General features: G+C 28.3%; 1 protein-coding gene across 1 annotated transcript in view; it reads right to left on the bottom strand.

Annotated features, from left to right (window-relative positions):
- Positions 1-19132, bottom strand: part of LOC119613874 (serine/threonine-protein kinase minibrain-like) — a gene marked incomplete at its 5' end in the record, with an annotated part of 31764 nt that extends 12632 nt beyond the window's left edge. Inside the window, 6 exon segments of the mRNA XM_037969945.1 lie at positions 9999-10656; positions 10727-11013; positions 11082-11249; positions 11320-11491; positions 18997-19074; positions 19076-19132. Of these exon segments, the coding sequence (XP_037825873.1) occupies positions 9999-10656; positions 10727-11013; positions 11082-11249; positions 11320-11491; positions 18997-19074; positions 19076-19132 (1420 nt within the window).
- Positions 19133-19482: the final 350 nt, after the last annotated feature.

Below are 19482 nucleotides of genomic sequence, written 5' to 3'. Positions count from 1 at the left end.
AGAATAGTCTATAGAATAGACTATAGAATAGTCTATAGAATAGACTATAGAATAGTCTATAGAATAGACTATAGAATAGACTATAGAATAGTCTATAGAATAGACTATAGAATAGTCTATAGAATAGACTATAGAATAGTCTATAGAATAGACTATAGGATAGTCTATAGAATAGACTATAGAATAGTCTATAGAATAGACTATAGAATAGTCTATAGAATAGACTATAGAATAGTCTATAGAATAGACTATAGAATAGTCTATAGAATAGACTATAGAATAGTCTATAGAATAGTCTATAGAATAGACTATAGAATAGTCTATAGAATAGTCTATAGAATAGACTATAGAATAGACTATAGAATAGTCTATAGAATAGACTATAGAATAGTCTATAGAATAGACTATAGAATAGTCTATAGAATAGACTATAGAATAGACTATAGAATAGTATATAGAATAGACTATAGAATAGTCTATAGAATAGACAATAGAATAGTCTATAGAATAGACTATAGGATAGTCTATAGAATAGACTATAGAATAGTCTATAGAATAGACTATAGAATAGTCTATAGAATAGACTATAGAATAGTCTATAGAATAGACTATAGAATAGTATATAGAATAGACTATAGAATAGTCTATAGAATAGACAATAGAATAGTCTATAGAATATACTATAGAATAGTCTACAGTCTATTCTATATAATAGTCTACAGTCTATTCTATAGAATAGTCTATAGAATGGACTATAGAATAGTCTATAGAGTAGACTATAAAATAGTCTATAGAATAGGCTATAGAATAGTCGATAGAATGGACTGTAGAATAGCCTATAGAATATACTATAGAATCCTCTATAGAATGGACTATAGAATAGTCTATAGAATGAACTATAGAATAGTCTATAGTCGATAAAATCAACTATAGAATATATAGGGTGGACTATAGAATAGTCTATAGAATAGACTACAGAATAGTCTATAGAATAGACAATAGAATAGTTTATAGAATAGACTATAGCATAGTCTATAGAATAGACTACAGAATTGTCTATAGAATAGACTATAGAATATTTTATAGAATAGACTATAGAATAGTCTATAGAATAGTCTATAGAATAGACTATAGAATAGACTATAGAATAGTCTATAGAATAGACTATAGAATAGTCGATAAAATCATCGGAATAGTCTATGGAATAGGCTATAGAGTAGATTATAGAATAGTCTGTGGAGTAGACTATAGAATAGTCTATACTCTAGACTATAGAATAGTGTATACACTAGACTACAGAATAATCCATAGAACAGTTTATTGATAAGACTATTGACTAAATTATACTATCGTCTCTTGACCAGGTTAAAGTTTGGTCTAGTGTAAAGAGAATGCTGGTCTATTGTCCAGGATGAAATCTAGTCCACAGCGCTGGATATAGTCTGGCCTATAGTTCATGCTATAAGCTGGTGAATTGTTCAGGTTAGTCCAGATTACAATTTGGTCAATAGTCCAGATTACAAAATGGTCAATAGTCCTGAGTATAATCTGGTATATAGTCCAGATTATAGTCTCTTCTATAGTCCATATTACAATCTGCTCTATAGTCCAGATTATAATCTGGTCTATAGTCCAGATAACAATCTGGTCTTTAGTCCATATTACAATCTGGTCTATAGTCCAGAGTATAGTCTGGTCTATAGTATGATCAAAAGTCTAGTTAAATTTTATAAAAATGTTAAACTTAAAATTCAAACTAATTTGTTAAAGTAATTAGAAATAAACAATAATAACTTTTTCTTGTTTTTTTTTTAATTAGTTTTCTTTTTTATGATAAATATTATTGATTAATTGGATAAACATTGCCATAGAGTCCAAAAAGTATGTAGAGAGAGAGGGGTTAATTGTAAACATATGCTTTTTAAATATTTCCTTTTTTTAGGCAGAATTTTTCATTTATAAACATTTTTTTTGTTTGTTTTTTGTTTGCTTCGAGTGTAATAGTTTGTTTTTTTTCTTTACTTCAGTTTTATTTAGTAGTAGTAAGTAGTATATAGTTAGTTTTTTTGTTTTAGTTTTTAGTAGAGAGAGTTCGATGCCAAAAATATGTAATTTTAGTTTCTTCTTTACTTCTTTATTATATTTTTTTTAGATTTTTTGTGGGGTTTTCTTTTTCAAATATTAGGAAGGTGATTTAAGTTAATTTTTTAGAAAATTATAAAAAAGAAAATTATTAAAAATTAAGCCAAACTTGAAATAATATGTTTCTTTTTTTTTTAATTTTTATTTTTTATTTTTTGATAGATAAATTTTATATGCCAAAAAGTGTGTGTTTTTTTAGTAATAATTTAGTTTTTGTTATATTTTTATGTATTTTTTTTTAAGACTTAAATGTCTAAAAAATCTAGTAGTAATTTCTTTTTCTTATTTGTTTTTTATATATAATTTTAGAAGTAATTTTGTTTTTCTTTTTTAATAGCCAAAAGTAGTAATTTTCATTTTTATTTCAACACATTTTGTTGTTGGATTTGTTGCAACTTTTCTTTTTTTTTGGAAAAAATGACCTAAAGTTTTGGGGGTTTTACTTTTATACTTTACTTACTAAAACTAAATGTTTTAATTTTTATTTTTAGTTTTTATTACTACGTTTATAATTTTAAATTATTATTTTTTCTTGTTTTTTATATATAATATATATATATTTTTTTTATAAACATTTTCTTTCAAGTGTTGTTCTTTTTTTTTTAATATATATAATTTGCTTTTGTTGTTGTTAGTTTTTTTCTTTTAAATTTCGATTACGACAATGTTGAACCAACTAATCTTTCTGTTTTTTTTTTTGCTAATTCTCCTTTTATCCTTTTGTGTGAAAAAAAAGGTTTTATAAATTGCTATTTTTTTTCTTTTAATTATTACATTTTCAAGTTTCTTTTTGTTTTAAGAAATTTTATTATTGAGTTTGTTGTTTATTTTAAATAAAATAGTGTCATTTGTTGTTGTTATATATTATTTTGCTTTAAATTTATTAATAATAATAATTAAATAGAAATGTTTATGAGATTTTTGTTTTTTTTTTTTTTTTTTTAATTTAAACATAGTATTTTTTAAGTTAAAAATTATGGCAGTCAATTAAGTCGTTTTTATTTTTATTCGGTTATTTTGTTTTTTTTTATCATTTAAAGTAGAAAAGTACTTAAATAAACCAAAAATAAGTTAAATTTATACATTATTTTAATGATTACAATAAATAACAAAGAGAACATAAGAAATGGAAAGTTAACTTGTAGAATTTCTCAATTCAGCGACCCTCGTTTATACTCTAGTTAAAAAAAATTAGAGAAAAAACTGTAATCTTATTAATTTTCCAATTTTGTTTTGCTCCTATTTCACAAACTAAAGCTGACTCGAGAAAACTAATCACATTTTTGAATTCAGCGACCCTCGTATATACAAACAGTATAAATAAAACAAAATTATCGAATCTAGTTCTAAAATTATTAAGAAAAAATAAACTTATTTAATTTTCCAATTTTGTTTTGCTCCTATTTCACAAACTAAACCCGACTCGAAAAAACTACACACATTTTTGAATTCAGCGACCCTCGTATATACAAAAAGTATAAATAAAATTTTGTTATCGAATCTAATACAGAAATAACTAAGAAAAAATAAACTTATTTAATTTTCCAATTTTGTTTTGCTCCTATTTCACAAACTAAACCCGACTCGAAAAAACTATACACATTTTTGAATTCAGCGACCCTCGTATATATAAACTTTATAAATAAAATTTTATTATCGAATCTTGTTCAGAAATTATTAAGAAAATAAAAATTTTTAAATTTGCACAATTTTGTTTAGCTCATATTTCTCAAACTAAAGCCGACTCGAAAAAACTAAGGACATTTTTAAATTCAGCGACCCTCGTATATACAAAATTTATAAATAAAATTTTAGTATTGAATCTAATTCAGAAATTAAGAAAAAATAAAATTGTTTAATTTGCACATATTGCATTGCTTATATTTCAGAAACTAAAGTTGACTCGATAAAACTATAAGAATTTTCGGATTCAGAGGACCTCGTATATACATAATTCATAAACAAAACTTTATTATCGAATCTTGTTCAGAAATTATTAAGAAAATAAAAATTGTTAAATTTGCAAAATTTTGTTTTGCTCATATTTCACAAACTAAAGCCGACTCGAGAAAACTATAAGCATTTTCGGATTTAGCGACCCTCGTTTATATAAAATTTATAAATAAAATTTTGTAATCGAATCCAGTTCAGAAATTATTAAAAATATATAAAATTAATTAATTTGCACATTTTGTTTTGCTTATATTTCACAAACTAAAGCTGACTCAAAAAAAACTATAAGTTAGTTCGGATTCAGCGACCCTCGTTTATACAAAATTAATAAATAAAATTTTAGTATCGAATCTAGTTCAGAAATCATTAAGAAAAAATTAAATTATTTAATTTGCAAATTTTGTTTTGTTTATATTTCACAAACTAAAACCGACACGAGAAAACTATAAGTATTTTCGGATTCAGCGACCCTCGTTTATACAAAATTCATAAACAAAACTTTATCTTCGAATCTAATACAGAAATTACTAAGAAAAATTAAAATTGTTAAATTTGCAAAATTTTGTTTTGCTCATATTTCTCAAACTAAAGCTGACTCGAGAAAACTATAAGCATTTTCGGATTCAGCGACCCTCGTATATACAAAATTCATAAACAGAATTTTGTTATCGATTCAAGTGCAGAAATTATTCAATAAATTTAAATTGTTTAATTTGCAAATTTATTTTAGCTTATATTTTACAAACTAGAGCAGACTCGAAAAAACTAAGGGCATTTTTGAATTCAACAGCCCTCGTATATATAAAATCGTGCATTGAAATTTTACTATCAACTCTGGTTAAAAGAGATTTAAACAAATTTATTTTTTATTTTTTTTTAACAAATTTTGTTTTGCTCATATTACACAAACTAAAGCCGATACGAAAACGTTTAGCATATTTGTATACACCGACCCTCGTATATTCAGAAACATGTAATGGTATCTTATTATCAGCTCTAGCTAAGAAATTATCAAACAACTTCAATTTGCATATTTTAACAAATTTTGTTTTACTCATACATGTTTCACAAACTAAAGCTGACTCGAGAAAACTTTTAGCACATTTGTGTACAGCGGCCCTCGTATATTTAAGAACATGTAATGGAATCTTATTATCAACACTAGCTAAGAAATTATTAAACAAATTTAATTTTCATTTTTTTAGCAAAGTTTGTTTTGCTCATATTTTACAGACTAAAGCCGACTCGATAAAACTTTTAGTACATTTGTATACAGCGGACCTCGTATATTCAGAAACATGTAATGAAATCTTATTATCAGCTCTAGCTAAGAAATTATTAAACAATTTTAATTTTCATAGTTTAACAAAATTTGTTTTACTCATATTTCACAAACTAAAGCTGACTCGAGAAAACTTTTAGCATGTTTGTATACAGCGGCCCTCGTATATTCAGAATCGTGCAATGAAAACTTATTATCAGCACTAGCTAAGAAATTGTTAAATAACTTCACTTTTGATGTTTTAACGAATTTTATTTTGCTTATATTTTACAAACTAAAGCTGACTCGAGAAAACTTTTAGCATATTTGTATACAGCGGGCCTCGTATATTTAAGAACATGTAATGGAAACTTATTATCAGCTTTAGCTAAGAAATTTTTAAACAATTTTAATTTTCATATTTTAACCAAATGTTGTTTTGCTCATATTTTACAAACTAAAGCTGACTCGAGAAAACTTTTAGCATATTTGTATAAAGCGGCCCTCGTATATTTAAGAACATGTAATGGAATCTTATTATCAGCCTTAGCTAAACAATTAATCAACAATTTTAATTTTCATATTTTAACAAATTTTGTTTTGTTTGTATTTCACAAACTAAAACCGACTCGATAAAACTTTTAGCATTTTTGTATACTGCAGACCTCGTATATTAAACAACATGTTTTCAAATTTCATTATCAGCTTTAGTTAAGAAGTTATTAAAGAAATTTCAAAATACGTTTTTCAAAACTTTAAACTTTTAAGTTCAAATTTAATTTTCTTAATAGTTTTTTGTTTAAAACGATGTTGAAGATTGTTATATATAAGAAACATTAAGATTTTTGAAATATTTTAAAACAACTTTTCATAAAAAAGACAAAAACATTTAAGATTTTACTGTAATTCGAGATGAAATGTTAAGAAAATAACTTTAGAACCATGCTTAGCAATGAATTTGTATAAAAATTTAAGTTTAAACTTAGTAGTACAAAGTAAACAAACAAATTCGTTTAAAATTCTAAGCTAAATAAGCTTATTGAGAAATAAATAAAGAAAACTTGTAGGAAATTTATAAAAAATTTATTAGAATTTGTAATAAATTTGAAATTTTATTAAAAAAAAAAAATTATATGAAAAAGTTAAGAAATAGAAGTAAACTTGCAAAAGCGAAAATATTTGAAATGGTTATTAAATTTTTAAAAACTAACTTTTGGTTTCTTAAGTAAACTCTTAAGTAATTTTTAAATCAACTTAAAATTAAATCTTTAAAGTAATTTTAAACTAAATTTAAATAAATAACTAAAATTGTCTAACTTATATAGAAATAAAAGGAATTTGTTACTTCTGTTTTTGTTTTATAAATATAAATATTGAAATACTTAAAAACTACAATAATAATAATAATATGCTACACTTGACGTTTTAAAACGTTATGTTTTAATGTTTTTTTTTTTAATTGTTTTTAATAATTTATTAAATAACCAAAACGTTGCTTGCTGGCACACACCCACACACACACATACGCTGTTGTTTATGTCAAACAATTATTATTTTTAAACATAAACAATTAAATGCACTTAAACCGGTTATACAATATTCAAGATCGTTCATTAAACTGTAATAATGGTAGAGTTGAAGTTGAAGGTGGTGTTGGTAGTAGTAGTGGTTCTGTTTAGGCCAACTATACTTTTCTCAAAAAGGGGAATTTAGAAAACTTTATACATTCTTTGTTGAACACAATAGAAAAAGTATATATAAAAAAAAACAACAGGATTAAAGAAATTTTATATACAATAGAAACAGGAAAAAATAGAAATTTTTAAGTTAAATGAACAAGATTTCAAAAAGTTTGGACTTTACAGAAAAACAAAGCAAAAAAAAAAGATGAATTGTTTAAGAATTTAAACCAAATGATGTATAGTACCATGTGTTGATTGTTGCTGTTGTTGTTGATGTTGAGGATGTGTTTGTTGTTGTTGTTGCTGTGGTGGTAGTGTTTGACCCATTGTATTGGCTGTTGAGGTTGTTGTTAATGTTGAAATTGTTGTATTTTTATTAATTAAACTCCTGGTAGCTGCTGTTGTTGTATTCGAACCTGAGGAAGCGATTGATGTTGTTGATGAAGATGTTGATGATGCTGATTTTAATGATGTTGAGTGTTGAATTTGTTGTTGTGGTAGAAAATGATCTCTTGCCATTAAGCCAGGTCATCGTCTATCATCTTGGTTGTTATATATTGTTTATTATAAAGCACAGTGTTTTAGTTTTTTTTTTTTTTTTTAATTTAAAAATAAATTTTACAGTTTTTTGTTTGTGTTTATAATTTTACAATGTTTTTTTTTGTTTTGTTTACAAAATTTTGTTTTTTAATTAACACATAGAAATAGAAAAAGAGAAGAAAAATATTTGTATATTTTATAATTAACTATATTTCTTAAAATTTTAAATTTACAAAAAAACTACTAAATAAACTACTTTTATAATTATAATAAAACAACATAATTTTAATTAAAATAAATATTTAAAAAAAAGTAAAATACAAAAATTATAAAAAACAACAACAACAACAAATAACTCAAATTTAACAAACTCTTAATAACCATTTAAGGTTAACCATTAATAGCCTACTTTTGAGGTTAGTAAAGAAGGTAATAAAGCTACAAATAATTGCCTATTTTTAGGGGCAACCGTTAAAATTCAATATTAAAAAAATAAAAAAATTTTAAATTTAAAAAATTTTAAAAATTATGATTTCAATATCACGTCTAAGTTCGAAATTAAGTTCGAATTTTTCGATCATGTCTTCAGAAAGCTTAAATTTACAAAATTTATATATTTCCTTACAGTATAATGAAAATTATTGAAATTTATGAAAATTGTCTTAAAAGGTGCAAAATAAGTAAAAAACTACAAATTTAGCATTTTTCTCAAATGCAGACTAAAAACTAAACACTTTAGTTCGAATTTTTGAACTTCGAATTTAAGTTCGAATTTTCGAACATCTCACAAAAGGTTGAAAATCCATAAAAACTTCAAATTTTGCATATTCTGTTAATGTAGACTGAAAACTTAAGAATTTAAGCAGGTTTTTAACTTTTCGAAATTAAGTTCGAATTTTCGAATATGTCTTAAAAGGTTCAAAATATGTAAGAAAAAAAAATCAAATTTTGCATATTTCCCAAATGCAGACTAAAAACTAAACATTTTTAGAAGTAAAAGGTTGAAAATCCACAAAAACTTCAAATTTTGCATATTTTCCTAATGCAGTGTAAAAACTAAAGAATTAAAGCAGGTTTTTAGCTTTTCGAAATTAAGTTCGAATTTTCGAACATGTCTTAAAAGATTTAAAATCGACAAAATTTAAAAATTTAGCATATTTTCCTAATGTAGACTGAAAACTAAAGAATTTGGGCAGGTTTTTAGAAATTCGAAATTAATTTCGAATTTTCGAACATTGCAGAAAGTAATTAAAAATGGAAAAATTTTCAAAATTTATATAATTTTTTTATAAACGTTTAAAACTAAACAATTTGAAATAATTTTTAGAACTTCGAAATTAAGTTCGAATTTTCGAACTTTGCCGAAATTGGTACAAAAGTGTACAAAAAATGGAAAATTTTTGTAGTTTCTTATAAAACAATAAAAACTAATTAGTTAATAGTGATTTTTAGATGTTCGAATTTAAGTTCGAATTTTCGAACATGTTCTAAAACGTTGAAATTTCAAAGAAAATATTAAATTTTTAGATGTATTTCAATTGCACACAAAAGTAAACATTTTGGAATGAATATTAAAACTTTCGAAATTAAGTTCGAATTTTCGAAAATGGCAAAAACGATTCAAAAGTAACAAAATTTTCAAAATTTATATAATTTCTTATAAGACAATAAAAACTAGTTGGTTAATAGTGATTTTTTGATGTTCGAAATTAAATTCGAATTTTCGAACATGTCCTAAAACGTTGAAATTTCAAAGAAAACGTTAAATTTTTAAACGTATTTAATTTGCACACAAAAACTAAAGATTTTCGAAGGAATTATAGAATTTCGAAATTAAGTTCGAATTTTCGAACATTGCAGAAAGTGACTAAAAAAATGGTAAAATGTCCAAAATTTATACAATTTCTTATAAAACAATAAAAACTAATTAGTTTATAGTCATTTTCAGATGTTCAAAATTAAGTTCGAATTTTCGAACTTGCCGAAATTGGTACAAAAGTGTACAAAAACAGCAGAATTTTTGTAATTTCTTATAAAACAATAAACTAATTGGTTAATAGTGATTTTTAGATGTTCGAAATTAAGTTCGAATTTTCGAACATATCCTAAAACATTGAAATCGCAAAGAAAATGTTAAATTTACATATTTTCTTAATGTAAACTAAAATTTAACAGTTTGGGAAGAAATTTTGAAATTCGAAATTAAGTTCGAATTTTCAAACATGACTTTAAAACGTTAAAATTTTAAAGAAAAATTTTAAAATCATAAAAATTAAGTTGGAATATTTAATAAATAAAAAAATTGTATAGAAATTAAACTCAAATCTTCGAAAAAAAAAAAATCCGTTTAAGAAAAAAAAAACTCAATAAGAAATGAAATCTACATAAAAGTAAAAAATAAAATTCTTATAAAAACTTACCATGACTCTGTTGTTCTGAATGTTGCACCGCACTAACCGGTACCATTTGACCACCCGGCACTAGAGCGGCCGTCGATGATGATGTTGAACTAACGGAAGGCGAAGATATTGCTATACTACCAGTTTGTACCGAACCAGCACCCGTATTGGTACCCTCATCTGTGGTACGCTTAAAGAAATTATGCTGTAACGCATAATACGGTGTGACACGTGTCTTCGGATCAAAATCCAACATTCGTAATATTAAGTCTTTGAATTTTAAATAGTCCGCTACCGAATGACCCGGCTCATCCATACGTCGACCACCCGGACCGCCCGTTTCGACGCCCAGTATATCGTGTAGTTTACGTGACCCAGGCGGTTTGTATTTACGACCATTTTGACTTTTCTTCAAAACATACGAACCATCTGAGACGATTTTATCGAAAAATTTACGAGTCTTGTGCGCTTGATCGAGCAGATATTTGGGTGGCATACCCAAGACCTCAACAATTTTATTCATTTGATCGACTTCATTACAGCCGGAGAATAAAGGTTCGCCAGTATGCATTTCCACTAAAATACAACCCAAAGACCACATATCAATGGCCAAATCATAAGGTATGCCTAATAAAACTTCCGGTGAACGATAGAAACGTGATTGTATATATTGGTATATCTGTTGATCAGGAGAAAAGTGAAAATATTAGTGATTTTAAAGTTTAATAGCGTTAGAAATGTTAACTTACCCTTTGACCCAATTGACAAGAACTGCCAAAATCAACAATTTTTATGGCTGATCTTTTGGGATTACAAAGTAATATATTTTCGGGTTTTAGATCACAGTGGATTATATTCAGTTCGGGAGTACTCAAGAAGAGCAAAGCAGTGCATAGCTGTTGAGCAAATTTTCGTGTTAAATTCAATGAGACACCACGAAAATTTGTATTACGTAATAAATCATATAAATTATAGGATAATAATTCAAATACTAAACATAAATGATTGCGCCACATAAAATGCCGTTTAAGTTTAACTGCAACAAGAAAAAGTTTTGTTAAAAAATATATATATATATTTCTTGAGGAGGAAGTTTAAACCTACCGATATAATATTTATTTTCTGCATCTGCACGATTCATCATTTCCAATAGTTTAACCTCAATTTGTGCCTGATTTAGGAACGGTTTCTTATTCTTAATTATCTTTATTGCTACATAACCTTGCTCTTCATGATCATAAGCCTTGACCACTTGTCCAAAACTACCTTTACCTATTAATGGAAAAAACATAGATTTATTATAAAACGCATTTCTATTTGGAAATTCATTTTCCCAACTTACCTATCAATGAATCAATTTCATAACGATCCAAAAATCTTTCACCATGCTTAATTATATAATCGTGATTATCGTCATCATAGCCATCATTATATAATTTACGTTCCTTTTTATTTGAGGAATCATCTTCGCCTTGTGTCTGTTGGGCACGACGTTTCTTTTTTGCATAGTAGACCTTTAAAGGAAAGAAAAATGTTTATTAAACGATAGTTTTTGTATCTTCCAAGACCCACAAGTTTTTGTGTAAATAACATTTTATTAAAATATATAACAATTTATTACCAAAAACAAGCTGTCTGTCAACTTCAATACTTCAATAAAATTAAATAAATTTGTTTAGCAACAAGTTGGAAAATAATATTTTAACCTTAAAAGGCAGAAAAATTCTAGTTCAGTATTAGTAAAGTTCTAGTTCAATTCTAGTTCAGTTCTAGTTCAGTTCTAGTTCAGTTCTAGTTCAGTTCTAGTTCAGTTCTAGTTCAGTTCTAGTTCAGTTCTAGTTCAGTTCTAGTTCAGTTCTAGTTCAGTTCTAGTTCAGTTCTCGTTCAGTTCTAGTTCAGTTCTAGTTCAGTTCTAGTTCAGTTCTAGTTCAGTTCTAGTTCAGTTCTAGTTCAGTACTAGTTCAGTTCTAGTTCAGTTCTAGTTCAGTTCTAGTTCAGTTCTAGTTCAGTTCTAGTTCAGTTCTAGTTCAGTTCTAGTTCAGTTCTAGTTCAGTTCTAGTCAGTTCTAGTTCAGTTCTAGTTCAGTTCTAGTTCAGTTCTAGTTCAGTTCTAGTTCAGTTCTAGTTCAGTTCTAGTTCAGTTCTAGTTCAGTTCTAGTTCAGTTCTAGTTCAGTTCTAGTTCAGTTCTAGTTCAGTTCTAGTTCAGTTCTAGTTCAGTTATAGTTCAATTCTAGTTCAGTTCTAGTTATTTATAGTTCAGTTCTAGTTCCAGTTCAGTTCTAGTTCAGTTCTAGTTCAGTTCTAGTTCCAGTTCAGTTCTAGTTCAGTTCTAGTTCAGTTAGTTCAGTTCCTAGTTCAGTTCTAGTTTCAGTTCTAGTTCAGTTCTAGTTCAGTTCTAGTTCAGTTCTAGTTCAGTTCTAGTTCAGTTTCTAGTTCAGTTCTAGTTCAGTTCTAGTTCAGTTCTAGTTCTAGTTCAGTTCTAGTTCAGTTCTAGTTCAGTTCTAGTTCAGTTCTAGTTCAGTTCTAGTTCAGTTCTAGTTCAGTTCTAGTTCAGTTCTAGTTCAGTTCTAGTTCAGTTCTAGTTCAGTTCTAGTTCAGTTCTAGTTCAGTCAGTTCTAGTTCAGTTCTAGTTCAGTTCTAGTTCAGTTCTAGTTCAGTTCTAGTTCAGTTTAAGTTCAGTTCTAGTTCAGTTCTAGTTCAGTTCTAGTTCAGTTCTGTTCTAGTTCTATTCTATTTCTGTTCTAATTCTGTTCTAGTTCTGTTCTAGTTCAGTTTTAGTTCAGTTCTAGTTCATATCTAGTTCAGTTCTAGTTCAGTTCAAGTTCAGTTCTAGTTCAGTTCTAGTTCAGTTCTAGTTCAGTTCTAGTTCAGTTCTAGTTCAGTTCTAGTTCAGTTCTAGTTCAGTTCTAGTTCAGTTCTAGTTCAGTTCTAGTTCAGTTCTAGTTCAGTTCTAGTTCAGTTCTAATTCAGTTCTAGTTCAGATTTACTTCAGATCTAGTTCAGTTCTAGTTCAGTTCTAGTTCAGATCTAATACAGTTGTAATTCAGTTCTAGTTCTAGTTCGGTTCAGTTCTAGTTCTGTTCTAGTTCTGTTCTAGTTCTGTTCTAGTTCTGTTCTAGTTCTGTTCTAGTTCTGTTCTAGTTCTGTTCTAGTTCTGTTCTAGTTCTGTTCTAGTTCTGTTCTAGTTCTGTTCTAGTTCTGTTCTAGTTCTGTTCTAGTTCTGTTCTAGTTCTGTTCTAGTTCTGTTCTAGTTCTGTTCTAGTTCTATTCTAGTTCTGTCCTAGTTCTGTTCTAGTTCTGTTCTAGTTCTGTTCTAATTCTGTTTTAGTTCAGCTATAGTTTTGTTTTAGTTCTTTTCAGTTTCTGTTCTGTATATACTATATTTTCATAGTGTTTAATTAAAAAGCGCCTAAAAGTATGCAACATTTTTGGCATTAACATTTAGAAACTTGAAATAATAAACCTAAAAGTGGACAATACAAATTTAAATAAAATTAAAGCCTATTTTAAGTATCTTAATGGTAAAGCTAAACATAGGCAACATTTCGTTTGTTTAAATTGTTAATTTATTTTCTTTTTTTCATGAGTTTTTGCGGGAACTTTTTTTTAAAGTTTCTGCTTTTAATTTATGTACTATTTCCCCTCCTTTAAAAAAATCAATATTCATCCAGCAACAGGATCATTTTTTCTCTAAATTCTCGGCAGTTAACAAAAAGAGGAAACATCTAAAGGAAAAATATTTCCAGATAAAAAATGGCAAATAAATCTACAAATGATAGCGAGGAGTATGTGAAAACAAAAACTTTAATTTGTGTGTTTTTATTATGATGTTTTTTTTTTTTTTTTTTTTTTTTTTTTGCTAAAAAACACACACACTCACTTGCAAACTTTGTATATAGAAATGTAAACACAGGCAAAAGCGCATGTGTCTGAGGGAATAGAAGAAAATACAGCCACAATTAAAAAAAACATAACAGAAATTAAATAACAAAAAGAAAGTATACAATGCAATCATCATACCCATACTTTGGTAAAAAAAACGAAGAGCCTAGAATGAACAAAATAAAAAACAACATTCAAAAACTAGCAGTCAAACAGAAGATACCCATGGATAGACAAGCAACCAGCCAGTCAGCCAGCCAGCCAACAAAAACACACATACATTTACACTCTCTACTTACAGTCTGACAGCCAGCCATTTAGACAACTAAACAAACCAAACTTTCTTCCCTATAACCATTGAATTTTATAGAGAAAAACCTTCTTTAAAGAGTCAGTCCGTCAGTCAGCCATCTAGCCGGCCTCCCCTTCTCTATACTTTTCAATTTCTACTTATACCAACCGACTAATACATTACATTTTGTATGTAGGAATGTAAGAGAGCAGCGAGCGAGCGACCGAGCACGTAAGTGAGTGAGTATGTGTAAGCTCACCCATAAAAGTATGCAATGAAAAATCAAAAATTGCAAAAAAGTTGTTGCTAACCCGTAGAACATTTAGAATTCTGGCTGTAAATGTATGTGTGAGTGTATGGCGACTAAAGCAGAAAAATAAAGATGTATAAGTAAAAAAACACCAACAAAAATGTATCGCACATATACCAAAAGAAACGAAAGTAACAAAAAAGCAACAAACACATGAAGTACCAAAGAGAGAGAGATATAAACAAACTCTCGAACATTTGCCCCCAAAAGGGGGGGATATACTACCAACAGGAACCTACAAAAACGTGATGCTGTAGACAGCAACAACAAAAACAAACACAAAATAAATAAATAAATAAATAATAAAACAATATTATTATTAAATATTAAAAACAACAAGGAAATATTTATGAAAGCAAACATTATAATAAACAAAACTTACAAAAGAAGCAGAAAAAATAAAAGAAAAACTAAAGAAATAAGAGAATATAAGAGTAACACTTTAGAGTTGCGCCTAAAAGTCTGCTTAGCTATTACAAAATTATACAGGAAAAGTAGTAGTAGCAGCAGAAGCAGCAACAAAACACAAACACTCTTACAACCAAACTTATATGGGATAAACGCTTAAAAATGGGTGTATGCCAAATGCAGTTGACGTTAACGTTTGCCGTAAGCGTCTTTAGTAAACTTCTCTCTCATCTACCAACAACAACAACAAGTAAAATTCGGAAACTGTTACTCTCTCTCTCTCTTTCAAAACAAAAAAGTGGAAGCTAAATTTTTGTGTACAACAATTACATTTACAGCAGCATATTTTTAGGGGGCATAATAAACAAAAGAACAGCTACAGAGATGAGAGCGAACAATTGAGAGCTTTAAAATTTTAAGTAAAATTTCCTTATTAAGTTTAGGCCATGCTAGGTGTTTGTCTTAAATATTAATAAAATTATGGCTAAAATAAACAAAACTTTAAAAAGGAAACTGGAATTTGTAGGAAAAACCAGAACACTTAGCAAATGAAATGTTAACAATTTTATGCTTAACTTGTTAGTATAACAAGGCAGATGTTTATTGATTAACATTTATGGGCTACCAGATGGAGAAATTCAAATGCCCTACAACAAACTAGAAATTGTAAAAAGTAGAGGAAAAATATTTTAGTTCGTTTCAAAATCTAGTTATATTACAGTTCTAGTACAATTCTAGTTCAGTTCTAGTTCAGTTCTAGTTCAGTTGTAGTTCAGTTCTAGTTCAGTTCTAGTTCAGTTCTAGTTCAGTTCTAGTTCAGTTCTAGTTCAGTTCTAGTTCAGTTCTAGTTCAGTTCTAGTTCAGTTCTAGTTCAGTTCTAGTTCAGTTCTAGTTCAGTTCTAGTTCAGTTCTAGTTCAGTTCTAGTTCTGTTCTAGTTCTGTTCTAGTTCAGTTCTAGTTCAGTTCTAGTTCTGTTCTAGTTCAGTTCTAGTTCAGTTCTAGTTCAGTTCTAGTGCAGTTCTAGTTCAGTTCTAGTTCAGTTCTAGTTCAGTTCTAGTTCAGTTCTAGTTCAGTTCTAGTTCAGTTCTAGTTCAGTTGTAGTTCAGTTGAAGTTCAGTTCTAGTTCAGTTCTAGTGCAGTTCTAGTTAAGTTCTAGTGCAGTTCTAGTTCAGTTCTAGTTCAGTTCTAGTTCAGTTCTAGTTCAGTTGTAGTTCAGTTGTAGTTCAGTTGTAGTTCAGTTGTAGTTCAGTTCTAGTTCAGTTCTAGTTCAGTTCTAGTTCAGTTCTAATTCAGTTCTAGTTCTGTTCTAGTTCAGTTCAAGTTCAGTACTAGTTCTGTTCTAGTTCAGTTCTAGTTTAGTTCTAGTTCAGTTCTGGTTCAGTTCTAGTTCAGTTCTAGTTCATTTCTTGTTCAGTTCTAGTTCAATTCTAGTTCAGTTCTAGTTCAGTTCTAGTTCAGTTCTAGCTCAGTTCTAGTTCCAGTTCAGTTCTAGTTCAGTTCTAGTTATAGTTCAGTTCTAGTTATAGTTCAGTTCTAGTTATAGTTCAGTTCTAGTTATAGTTCAGTTCTAGTTGAGTTCTAGTTCAGTTCTAGTTCAATTCTAGTTCAGTTCTAGTTCAGTTCTAGTTCAGTTCTAGTTCAGTTCTAGTTCAGTTCTAGTTCAGTTCTAGTTCAGTTCTAGTTCAGTTCTAGTTCAATTCTAGTTCAATTCTAGTTCAGTTCTAGTTCAGTTCTAGTTCAGTTCTAGTTCAGTTCTAGTTCAGTTCTAGTTCAGTTCTAGTTCAGTTCTAGTTCAGTTCTAGTTCAGTTCTAGTTCAGTTCTAGTTCAGTTCTAGTTCAGTTCTAGTTCAGTTCTAGTTCAGTTCTAGTTCAGTTCTAGTTCAGTTCTAGTTCAGTTCTAGTTCAATTTTAGTTTATTTTAAGTGCAGTTCCATTTCATAGACATATGTACTTTAGTTTAAAAAATCTATCATCTGGCAACATCAAACTTATGTTTTGAGCTCAAGTAAACATGTTCAAGAAAAACGCTTCTCAAACGAAAAATCTGCAAAACAAAATGTAAAAACTCTGCTGCACTCAACAACTCTTGCAAATTGATTAACCAAAACAAACTCACAAAAATACACATACACTCTAGCATACTTCACACTCCCATTCATAACAGCAACAACACATCCACCCCCACCCAGTAAATTCCAACACCTTCTAACGTTTTTGTTTTTTTTGTTTTGCAAACAAGAGAAAATTACAGAATGCGTTATTGTGGTGTATGCATGAGAGTGTATGGGTCTATTTGGAGCCCATTTTTATAAGTCTACCATTAATAAACAATAACAAAAACAAACAAAAGAAAAACAACAACGAAAATTAAACCGTATGCTTAGCGCCAGTCATTTGCACTCCAAAAACACATACAACCGACAATCCAAAAACAGCAGCAGCATCTTCATCATTATTATATTTTATTTACATCATTATCATCATAGATATTGTTATTTTTAACTTCATTATGGTGTGTTATGGAAATGAAAGTATTCAACAGCGTGTTAATGGTGTATATCCAGTTTTTCTTAAAAATATTTTTTAATTTTTTTGGAAGTATGTTTTTTGCACTTTTTTTGGTGGTTTAATGTTTGTTATTATTCCAAGAGTAAATTTTAAATGTGAGAAATATAAATGACAACAAACAGTTTAACTGCATATTTATGTAAATTAGAAAATGAAAAAAATTTGATTTTATAGGATTTTTAGAAACATCTAACCAACTGAACTAGAAAAAACTGGAACAGGACTAGAAGAGGGCAAGAACAGAACTAAAACAGAACAGAACTAGAACCAGAAACTACAACAAACTAGAACAGAACTAGAACAAAACTAGAACAGAACTAGAACAAACTAGAACAGAACTAGAACAGAACTAGAACAGAACTAGAACAGAACTAGAACAGAACTAGAACCAGAACTAGAACAGAACTAGAACAGAACTAGAACAGAACTAGCACAGAACTAAACAGAAACTAGAACAGAACTAGAACAGAACTAGAACAGAACTAGAACCAGAACTAGAACAGAACTAGAACAGGAACTAGAACAGAACTTAGAACAGAACTAGAACAGAACTAGAACAGAACTAGAACAGAACTAGAACAGAACTAGAACAGAACTAGAACAACTAGAACAGAACTAGAACAGAACTGAACAGAACTAGAACAGAACTAGAACAGAAATAGAACATAACTAGAACAGAACTAGAACAGAACTAGAACAGAACTAGAACATAAATAGAACAGAGCTAGAAATGAACTAGAACAGAACTAGAACAGAACTAGAACAGAACTAGAACATAAATAGAACAGAGCTAGAAATGAACTAGAACAGAACTAGAACAGAACTAGAACAGAACTAGAACAGAACTAGAACAGAACTAGAACAGAACTAGAACAGAAATAGAACAGAGCTAGAACAGAAATAGAACAGAGCTAGAAATGAACTAGAACTGAAGTGGAACTAGAAATGAAACAGTACTGAAACAGAACTGAACTTGAAATGAACCAGAACAGAACAAGAACTCAACTTAAAGTTGCAATAGCCTTGATTCTCTTCCACACCAATTTTTTTTCTTACATTTGCACTTGGAGCAAACAATACACAAAGTATTAATTATTTTCGAAATACCCAGTACAAAGAGCCATAGCATTATTTGTGTGTATATTATTTTCGATATACAAACTAAAAAATTGAAATAAAATATAGAAAAAAAAGACAAAGAAAAAAGAATAACAACACAAACCGTATATCATTAAATCGACACATGTCGTTCAGTTGACAATGACAACGACAATAGCAACAACCCAATTGAACAAACTAAGAAATTTAAATAAAATTGAAGACCGTTAGTTTAGAAATGCCCTTGACCCATTTTTTAACAAAAACTAAATACAAACCACGCAGAGCACGTTTAAATCGTAATTGTATAAAATTAAATTTTTGTTCTTCAAAACAACTCATAGAAAAACGATTTCTTTCTAAACATTTGCATTTGATGTTGTTCACTTATTTCGTTTTGATTAGAATTTTATTGTATTACAATACAAAGTAGAAAAAAAGAAATTGTTCGGAAGACTTACCTCATTTATATGCTTGTAGGTCTTGATTAAATCCACACTTAATTTTCTTAACGGCGCCGTTGCGGGATCACGAAAATGTGGTTGGTATACGTGCTTGCATGGCGCGCACCTCTGATGAAGACGTTGGACTAGATCGCTGGAAAAAAAGAGCAATAACAATAAATTATTATAAAAAATCAAAACAAATCAGAAAAAAAAAAATAAAGAATGTAATGAAGAAGGTTAAAATATTTAGTGAAGTTCAAATAAAACTATAGTCCCTTACATGACCCTAAAAATTGTTCAGACTATTGACTACTATTAAAGTCGAGCTTAACAATAAAGCGCACTGTAGTCTGATATATAGTCTGGACTATGGTCTATTCTATAGTATGCACAATTGTCTATTATATAGTCTCGGGAGCAAGGGCTTTGACATATAATTTTTTAATATACAATTTAAAACTATTATTGTTAAGTTTGGTACTGTAGTTTTACGATATTAAT

This window comes from Lucilia sericata, unplaced genomic scaffold, assembly GCF_015586225.1.
Source record: "Lucilia sericata isolate MDLA Ls3-8-SP2 unplaced genomic scaffold, ASM1558622v1 Contig002396F_arrow, whole genome shotgun sequence".
Classification (NCBI taxonomy): domain Eukaryota; kingdom Metazoa; phylum Arthropoda; class Insecta; order Diptera; family Calliphoridae; genus Lucilia; species Lucilia sericata.
This window is presented reverse-complemented; position numbering and strand designations above follow the sequence as displayed.